The sequence below is a fragment of the Lactuca virosa genome, chromosome 5 (genome assembly GCF_052849685.1).
Source record: "Lactuca virosa cultivar CGN04683 chromosome 5, Lactuca_virosa_CGN04683_v6, whole genome shotgun sequence".
Taxonomy (NCBI): Eukaryota; Viridiplantae; Streptophyta; class Magnoliopsida; order Asterales; family Asteraceae; genus Lactuca; species Lactuca virosa.
Genome location: NC_136430.1, coordinates 3,703,187 through 3,713,895, shown reverse-complemented (window position 1 = coordinate 3,713,895; position 10,709 = coordinate 3,703,187). Strand labels below are relative to the sequence as shown.

At 36.3% G+C, this 10,709-nt stretch overlaps 1 protein-coding gene across 1 annotated transcript; it reads right to left on the bottom strand.

Moving 5' to 3' along the window:
• Positions 1-8,602: 8,602 nt before the first annotated feature.
• Positions 8,603-9,546, bottom strand: LOC145116446 (uncharacterized). The gene has a single exon (XM_079052791.1). It carries the CDS (start codon positions 9,406-9,408, stop codon positions 8,776-8,778), a length of 633 nt encoding a protein of 210 aa, XP_078908917.1. The 5' UTR covers positions 9,409-9,546; the 3' UTR covers positions 8,603-8,775.
• Between the last annotated feature and the right edge of the window lie 1,163 nt (positions 9,547-10,709).

The window sequence follows — 10,709 nt, the reverse complement described above, 5'->3', positions numbered from 1 at the left end:
CACATAATTTCTATTAAATACTTCATATCTATGTGTAAGATGAAAGTAACTATGAACTCACATTAGTAGCGTGATGTGATTGAATCTAACTAGAAACGGTCAGCGGTTTGTGATCGTCTGGCTCGGGACGCGGAAACGGCCTTCTGGCTCAGGCTCGTGATCCATGCCTACTCACCTCGTAGACTTGCCATTTGCGTTTATAGCTCCGAAAGGTGTCCGGATGACTTCTCACATCGTGAGAATGATATGCTCATGTCGTGAGCTTCCAAGAGTCATCCCGTAGCCTTCACAGGTGTTTTCTAGCCTCGATTAGTGTCCGTTTGACTCCTCACGTCGTGAGAAAACATGCTCACGTCGTAAGCCCTGTCAGATTAGGGTTTCTGACACGTGTCATGCTCTCAGACAACTGTATCTTTGGAAGGTCATAACTTTTGCATACGAGCTCCGTTTTTGATGTTCTTTATATCCACGCATAGGTGGAGACGTACTCTATAACTATCTTTTAGATCACTAAGGCTAAAAAGTACTTTATCATAAACTCACTTTTTATGATTCCTGGTGTCTTGTCGGTTTTGTCGCGAAACTTTGACATGTCATAACTTCTTCGTTATAACTTAGATTTATGTGTTCTTTATATGTACGAAAGCCTTGTGACATATACTACAACTTAGTTAAGATTATTTATTATAAATAATCCTCTATCGAAAAAGTCATTTTTGACGCTTATCGTATCTAAATTGACTAGCCCGAATCTGCGGGCGTTATAGTCTCCCACCATTCCAATCTTAGCAACCAAGGTCTTCGTATAAGCTTACTGATTTATAAAGATTCCTTCCTAATCCGCCTTATGTTCAAGCCAACGAAAAAGTTAATCGGACCCATGGAGCTCATCTCAAATTTCGTTTCCATTAATTTTCGGAACTCAGCAGTTAAGCTTGGGTTAGTGGAACTGAAAATGATGTCATCAACGTAGATTTGGATGATCATCAAGTGGTCACCATCTTTCTTGCGAAAGAAGGTCGGGTCGACTGAACCTTGGAGCTTGCTTCAGACTGTAGATCGCTTTGTCCAGAATATAGAAGTGGTTGGGATGTTTTTCGTTTATAAACCCAGGTGGTTGTTCCACATACCCTGTCTCTTCAAGTTCCCCATTCAAAAATGCACATTTGACATCCATCTGGTATACTTCAAAGTTTTTGTACGCTGCATAGGCCAAGAAAATACGAACAGATTCCAACCTTGCAACTAGTGCGAAGGTTTCTTCGTAGTCAATGCCTTCTTCCTGGCAATACCCTTTGACAACTAGTCGTGCCTTTTTTCGTATGAAGTTGTATTCTTTGTCTAAATTGTTTCGAAATACCCATTTGAGACCAACAACAGATGCATATTTTGGGGTTGGAATAAGTCTCCAGACCTTGTTTCGTTCGAACTCATTGAGCTCCTCCTACATTGCTTGCACCCAATCAGAATGATCAAGAGTAATTTGAACATTTTTAGGTTCAATTTTGGAGATGAACGAATTGAACATGCAAAATTCCACTTTAGAGAATAATGCAGTTTGTTTCGCCTTTTGTTGAGCTCTTGTAAGAACGCCTGAGGACGAATCTCCAATTACTTGAGTTTTCGGATAATCTTTGGTCCATTTAGCTAATGGAGGGTAATTTGAATCATATGATGGATCCAATTCCGCATTCACTTCTTCAAATTTTGATTGAATATCCGAATCATCATTCTATTTCCATTCTCCCCCTCGAATGATGTATAAATGTCTTCTTCTGGATTCGGATTCTCCCCCTGGAAAGGTGGCTCTAAGCTGACTTCAGGGGTTTCGTTCTCCCCCTGAACAGGTGTACCAAATGAGGTGGTTGAGGTAGAACCCTCCCCCTGCGATGGAACATTCGCATCTGTGGATTGAACCGGAACTTCAGGATCTTTCGCAGTGGTGTGTTCCTGTTCCATTTCTTTCGTAGCATCGTCATTGATCTTCTTTAATTCGTCTTCCTTATTTTCTGCTGCTTTGGACTCTGAGGAGATTGCTTTTTCTGGTTCATCGAATAGATTCAGGAACTCCTTGTAAAGATTGGAGAGTGGAATGGTAGCAGGATTCGGTATTGGAAAGATCTCCTTCGTTGAACTGTCATTCTTCTGAAACTTCTTCATGTAATTATCATCGAACGTAACATAGTAGGTTTCTTCAATCCTTTTGGATATTTTGTTGAGAACCCGGTATGCTTTAGAAGTTAGAGAATACCCCAGGAAGATACCTTCGTCAGCCTTCACATCGAATTTGTTCCGTTGCTCCTTTGAGTTGAAGATAAAGCACCTGGAACCAAAAACATCGAAAAACTTGACATTACATTTTCGTTTATTTATGATTTCATATGGGGTGACATAGAATCGCTTATTGAGGATTGATCTGTTCTGTGTGAAACAAGCTGTCGCGATCGCATCAACCCAGAAGTAAAGAGGCAGATTCGCAAAGGAGAGCATGGTTCTTGCAGCCTCGCATAAAGAGGGTTTCGCCTTTCAACAACCTCGTTCTCTTGTGGAGTCTAATGAGCCAAAAAGTTGTGCGAAACTCCTTTCGTAGTCAGAAATTCTTCAAACACTTGGTTTTTTGAATTCCAACTCGTTGTCGCTACGAATGTTGCGAACCAGCTTTCATATTTGAAGCTCTATCTGCTTTATAAAGTCTTTGAGCTTGGAAGTGGCTTAAGATTTTTGCTTAAGAAAATACACCCAAGTGAAACGAGAAAAATCATCTACGATAACGAGAATATACTTATTACCACTAATACTTTCAATCGTAGAAGGACCACAAAGGTCGGTGTGCAAAAGTTCGAGTGGTTCAATGACTTTCGTATTCACTACAGTTGAATGATTCTTCCTGCTTTGCTTCCCCATTTCGCATGCTGCACAAAGATGTTCTTTATCATACTTCAAGAGCGGTAGTCCTCGCACATGATCACCAAGAACTAGCTTGTTGATATCTTTGAAGTTAAGGTGCAAAAGTCTACGATGCCACAGCCAACTATCATCCGATGAAGCTTTCGCAAGTAGACAGATAGCCAGCTTCCCTTTGATGTGTTTCATGTTTAGTGGGAACATTTCGCCTTTACGCTTTGATTTTAAGAGAACATTCGTTGATTTCTTTTCGATGATTTCAGAACCCTCATCGCCAAACAAAACTTCCAATCCTATGCCAACAACCAGTTGTGAAACACTGATTAGGTTGTGTTGCAATCCTTCCACATACGCGACCTTGCGAATCGAAAACTCTCTGTTGGTTATCATCCCATAACCTTTAATTTCGCCAAGGGAATTTTTGTTGTATTTCAGTTTTTCCTCTGTCTTTCAGTTCTCTAAACTCTCGCAGTTCTTCCTTCATTCCTGTCATGTGACGCGAGCAACCACTGTCGATATACCATTCTGAGTCAAACTGCTCGTCACGAATTACCTAGGAAAGTTAAGAATATTTAGGAACCCAAAGTTGTTTGGTTCCTCGTGAGTTTTTCATAGGAAAAGAAATAGAAGGATCAACCAGATATGTTCGTTTTATTAATGTGGTTTTATCTTTCTTTGTGATTTTAAAAACAGTAATCCTATTATCTTTTAAGTTCGCATCCTCAGTGGATAGTTTCTTTTGTTTATTCTGGATTCGTTGTTTAACCGCCTTTTTCTCAACTCACTTAAAGTTAGCTTCGAATCTTCTTGGAGGAACTTTAGGCTCGGAAACTATCTTTCCTTTGCCTTTGATGTCTTGCGAAACCTTGACTGGATGCGAAACATTCTTTTGATGTGAAACCTTATGGGCTTGATTTTGTTGTAAAGTCTTAGGCTTCGTCAATGAAGAGACTTTCGCATTTGGATAAGACTTTTCTTTACGAATGAAGTTGGGATTCTTGGACTGCCAGAACTGCTTTCTTTCCTTAACATTCTTGTTATATATAGCTTTTATTTGACGTTTTTGAGCAGCAAAGTGCTCTGAGGGTTTGTGAATATTGACCCTGGGTTTTGGCTTTCTGGTAGGGGTTTCGGCACGAACTGATGATGTATCACTTGGAACACTCTTAGTTCCACTTGGACTTCCCTTTTCGTAGCTTGAATTGACTTTGTTTAGAGGTTCTACTACGTATCTGCTCTTTTTTCTCCACGATGTCATTTTAGATAGACCTTTAGTTTCGTCAGTGTTGTCGATTGGAGCAGACCAGAAGTACTCATCACATCCATCCTTATTGTCATCATCGACCATGGACGTTAATTCAGTTGTTTGATTTTTGTCCAGTTCTTTGGTTGCAAAACTTGGTTGGGAACAGTTTGGACTTTAGGGAAAATTGTTGCTTTGGCTTTTAAAACTTCAGATTTATTTTCAGAAATACGTGTGAACTCGACTGAATTTTCAGAAATTAAGACTTTCGCAGGTACAGGTTCGTTTTTGACAAATTCAGAGCAGTCAACCTCATCCTCTATAGAGATTTCACTCATATCACTTTCATCGTCAAATTCATAAACGTTTTCAAGGTTAAGTTTATTTTCTGAATTTAACTTGGTGTTTAGAGAGTCAAATTTCTGAATAGTTTCGATTTTAATTTGCTCTTTTTGTCTTTTTCATCTAAAAGCAGTTAAATCATGTTTCTATGATCTTTGGACTTAATGAATGATTCGATTTTGTCCAGTCCTACCCTGTATGCATATGAGGTTTTGTCTGAAGAGACGATGGATTCGCACCTGTAGCAATCCACGTCGATTTCATCCTCTTTCAACTCAAGAAAGGGTAAAATCATCTTGTGGATTTTCTTGCCAATTTCACAATTAATATGCAACTGAGTGGTATTGAAATAAAGTCTTTTAGCAATTAAATAAAAAATATTACGCTGTTTTAAAAGACTCAAATTATACCTTTGTAAATAAATCGACTCATCCCTAGACATAGATAAATCAGACTCAAGCTTCTCTATCCATATGCGTCTCTCCTCACTCTTTGACGAGACCCTGCTGATTTGATCGGTTAGGTTAGAGTTTGTAAAACGAGTTCTTTTTAAACTATCACTAAAACTAGAAAAGGCGTATCTTAAATCATTTAGTTCAGTTTCGTAACGAGACAAGGGAATATTTAGAGACTCGATAATAAAGTTTACCTTGTTGATGACCTGCTCACACTCGCTTATTTGCTCAGGAACAGTTTTTGTAGCGAAGCAGCTATCAGAAGCATGGTCACCTTCGGTAGTATATCCTCTCAGTCCTGACACATCATTCGTCACCATTAAGTATTTACCTCCAAACTGCGAATCTTCTTCCTTCGCAACGAAACTTCTTCCATGAGTAGGCCTGCGAACCTCCTCATCTTCCGAATCTGTGGACCAGACTTCAACCCTGCCAAATTCATCTTCAGCCTTGTTTCCCTGCACAATCAAAACAGGCATAAAACTATTAGCATTCTTTTTCTTCTTTATCTCCTCAAGCTTTCGGAGATGGTAAGTCTCATCGTCTTCTCCTTCCTTCTTCTCGTTCAATCTACGCAGCATATAATCCTTAGCTAGGTGGTTTTTGCCATGACAATAGTTCCAATCATAGCAGAGTCACCCATGAGCTTCTTTTCCTTCTTGTCCTCATCTTTCTGAGAACTGTTTGCACTCTCCTCCTTTACCTTCTCAGAGTTGTAGCTTCCCTTGCCAGTTTCGGTTCTTGTTCTTGTTGAAGTTCTTCTTTGCGAACCTCTTTGTGTTGGATACCATCAATGCGAATTCTTCTTTAGAAAGTTCACAATCGGAAAGCTCAAACTCCAAATCATCATCTTCTGCAGCCTTCTTACCCTTAGCTATCAATGCCAGCGAACCTACTCCAGAAACAATTTTCCCTTCTTTTGTCACTTCATCTTCATGTGACCTTAGGATACCGACAAGCTTAGCCAACGTGTAGTTCTTAAACTACTCATGTGCTTTAACATTAGAAACAATGGTCTTCCATTCAGACCTTAGACCATTCATGAATGTGACTTTTTGCTCAATAAGCTCACGTCCAATTTTATGTTTCATCATCCTGCTGAGAAGATGATTGTATTGATTGAAGGTCTGATCTAAACTTTCTTCAGGCTTTTGCACAAAAGCTCCAAACTCTGACAGCAGCAACATTTGAGTCGAATGCTCCAGATCAACATTAGTAAAGTACAGTTCTTTAAGCCTATCCCAGATACCTTTAGCTGTATCACATGAACTAACCAAACGAAATGTGTCTGGCGGTAGGGAAAACCTAATAATCCTCATTGCCTTGACGTTGCTGATTAACTTTTCCTTCTCATCATGTGGAACATCCTTCACTTCAAGAAGGAGCTTGTTATAGTCAGACTGAGTTTTAATAACTCTTCTAGTTCCTGTATGAACAAACTCCCCAACAGTGATAGCATCCCAGATCAGATAGTCGTTGTCTTCTAGGCCAAGGACATAGTCTTTGAAGTGCAATGCCCACGCTTCATATTCACTAAGGAACAAGATAGGAATCCTGGTTGTGGATCTAATGCCGCTTGAGAGATTTATCGAGTTAACGTGAGAATCTTCTGAATGCATGTTTGTATATAGAACAAAACATGTATGAATCAGATGTGTAAACAAGATTAGGGTAATATTAAGATCAAGATCAGCGTCAACAGTTGAACAAACGACGATGACGGCTGATACAAGATCCAATAATAGTGGAAACCCTAAAAAGTTTCTTTCAACAGAAGAGATGCGTATAGATTACACGGTCTCTTGCTCTGATACCAATTGTTAGGATTGAATCCTAGTTAGTTCGAATAAATTCAAACAAGTAAAGAAAAAGAACACAGCAAATAGATCAAAATATGCTGAATGATTATAAGCCACAGCCTCAGAAGAACTCGATTAAGAATTACTACTGTAGAGGCGTGTAGGGTTACAAGATAATTTCCAAAGATACAAAGTACGGTGCATGCATGCACCTTAAATACTATAACCCTAATAATAAAAGACGGGTGGACAGGCCCAACCCGGATATACAAAATACAAAGCTAAAGGACCAAAAGACGCAACACTAAAATACTCAACAGATATCACTAAGACCAGATAATTCTTCGAATGAGATGTCTCTCAAACGAGAGCTGCGAAATAGGGCTAAACCTAACCTTCTGAAATTATTTAGTCATCATAATATGTAACTTAACATATTCGTTTACAAGCTAGTTAAAGATAACTAGAACTCCTAAAAGCACAAAGCAAGCAGCATCCGGGCATCGAGTAAACAAAACCAAGCATATCATAATCAGGCCATCATATCACTGACTAATCAGTACTAGCATGCAGTTCAATAAGCTCATACAGCAGTCATACAAGGCATTCTTCCTAGATCCTCAGCCCTAATCTAGCATGCAGTTCTCATAATCATATCATATTAGGACCAAAAAAAAGGATGGTGAAGACGTCGATGTCACTAAAGATGGAAAAGAAATAGAAGTTAAAGAGGATGAGAGATGGGATGGTGACCGGTAGGACCCAGATTATATTTCTCAAATTGGTTTCAGGTTTACAGTGAAGAGAAACAAATAGATGGGGTATATTAATATTTTTTAAATATATAGAAAATAAATACATAAATAAGAAAATTAATTAAAAAAATAAATTAATAAGGGCACAATAGTCTTTTTAGGTAAGACAGGGACCAAACTCGCAACAAAAATAAACAGTATGGATCATCCAAGTTAAAAAAACAAGTTAGTGGCCAAACATACAAATTCCCCCAAACCATAGGGACCATTCGTGTAATTTACTCTTACTTTTCGTTTTGTTCATATTTGAATAACTATTTTTTTGTACACATTTAGGTAACGAAGTTGTTAAAAGTGTTCACATATGACCATTATGACCTGCTGTAGCCGAATATAACCTGCTACAGCAGGTCATAATGGTTATATGTGAACACTTCCAATAAATTTGTTACCTAAATGTGTACAAAAAAAAATAGTTGATGTGAACAAACCACAAAGTTAATTACCTTGATAAGTAATATTCCCAAAACTTAAATAGTTTTTTAGACTTTAGGGTGTTTGGGATTTCTTTTAAAACAACTTTTGACTTTTAACTTTTTCAAAAAGTTGAAAAAGATCCAAAAAGATGTTTGGGCATTAAAAAATATATTCTAAAACAATTTTTTGTGTAGAAGGAAAATATAATGTTTCAAAACTTATAAAATCCTAACTTTTGGACTTTTTAACCTGAAAAGTTAATTTTTATCCTAAAACCAAATACAAACACTTTTTAAAGATTTTATTTTACAAAAAATCACTAGCCAAAAACTCCTTTTAAAAAAGAACTTTTAGCCTTAAAAAATAATCTCAAACATCCTCTTACTTTTATCTAAATCTAAATGTTATTTTGACAACTTCTTTTAAATTTTTTTTTACAACTTACACATTTTTTAACACGGTGTGATTTTTTTTCGGATTCACCTAAAAAAACAAAAAAAAAAAAAAGAAATGATTATAAAGCGTTTAATAATCTATGCCAGGAAATGTTGTATTTGCAGAAGAAAAAAACAAATTGATCAACGAATAAGCTTACAAGATAACAAGAAACTTTAAAGCTACACAAAATTAGATCATAATAACAGTTGGGATTCATTTAATAGCAAAAATGATGATAAACAAACCCAAATTGCTTGAATCTCTCTTTTTCAGAGATTGGAATTTGGAAGAATGAAAAGAAGAGAAAAGGGGACACTGGATTTACAAGATTTGTTTTTTCAAATTCTGAATTCTAACAAAAACTACCAACACTGATCCGTCTCCCATCGGCGACCGGTGTAGAAGGCAGAACTCTTTCCTATTGACCGCCGTTCAAATCCTGTAGTCAACTTCAGATCGTACAAAGCTCGTGCCGTTGGATCAGATAAAGTAGCGTAAGCGTTATGAATATCGATAAAATCAAAATCATCGTTCTGCTTTGAATCGAAAGCATCTGGATGGTACCGCTTCGCCAAACTCCGGTACGCCGTTTTGATCTCAGTAGGCGTGGCACTTCTCTTCACACGTAGAATATCATATAAACTTCTTGGTTTCGTCTTCGTAGATTCAACCATTGGTTCATCGATCACGGCATGAAGCGACGCCTTAGGAACATTTCGGCCCCCAATATATACATTGGATTTCGAGGTTGATCCGGTCGAGTTTGCAGGAGACAAGCCGTCACCATTGATGAATCGGAAAGAGATTGATCCGGCTGTGGTAGTTAGGATTCCGGCCATATTTTGATTAAACGGAGGCTGAACGAAGATCTCCTCAATAGGGTTTTTGTTTTTGAGAACGTTTAGAATGATTTTTGGGTTGTGGGAAAATCGATCCAAGTGGATTAATATATACTCCCAACTGGGGCGCCAACCTTTCGCCGCTAATTGTTTCATACAACACTTTTCCCAGATTGGAAGTATTTGAATTCAGATAAATTTACAACTGATGAGGCATACTTTACATATTTCAGAAAATGTTTTTATTCGATTTGGAAATCATGTCTCTGGATAAAGCGCATACAATGTTTTGGGCAGATAGTTTGGTGATTCAGTTGGCTCTTGCCTACTGGTTTTCATCCTTTTTTATATGAGTTTGGGAAATATATTTACAAGCATTTATTATCTTCGAATTTATTTACCAACCAGAAAATGCGCCTCCTTGTCTTCTAGGGACTCATCCGAGTTCGTCCATCCTTTTTAAAAGGAAAAAAATGTATCAAACGATATTAATATAGAACTTTATCCCACTTCAAATGTTTTAGATGAAATTAATTGTGTAAGTCAATTTGTTAATGTATATCATTTTTGAAATGTGTATCAAACGATATTAATATAGAACTTTATCCTTGTTAATAAAAGATTTTTTTAATACATATATTGACTTATTAGTTAGAGATGATATGCTTTAATGCTTATATTGTCTTCAACAAACTATATGACGTTAATTTTAGAAACATTTAAGAACTTAGCTGCCAAAATAGTCAAATATATAATAAACTGGATTATAATCCGCGTTAAACATATAAAAAAACATACAAATGTCTACCGAATAATAATTATTAAAAAAAATTATGATTATTGGTATTATTGAAATGGGTAAAAGATAAATTGAAATCGATAAATATTTATAATCGTTGAAAGACCTCTTTGTAGACAACATTTTTTGTTTTATTAGTTGAACGACAATTATTATCACATATGAGTACCTTCAAAATCATAAATAATTATATTAATGTAATTTGACGAAAGATTGATGGGTAAAATATTAGGGACAAGACTTTTAGCATTTTTTTTCTTGAAAAAAGATGAATCGTCACTTGAATCCATCACTTTGTTTTAGTGTTAATGTTTATACAAGTTAAATATAAATATATATATATATATATATATATATATATATATATATATATATATATAGGCATATTAGTAAGTTTTATTATTTTATATGAGGAAAATAATAATTATAATGGGACAACATTATCTAAGAAATAAATGCTTGAAATATTTTTGGAGGGAAACAATCATAATCATTAACAAAATTTATATAAGGAATATACAAATTTAGATTGGATGAAATTATTGATGAAATTACTAACGAATATTATTTTGGAGGGAATTGTATTTTGTAACGTATAATACTATGACAAAATTCAAAATATGTATATTTGTTGTGTAAATTTATAAATTTTATTGTT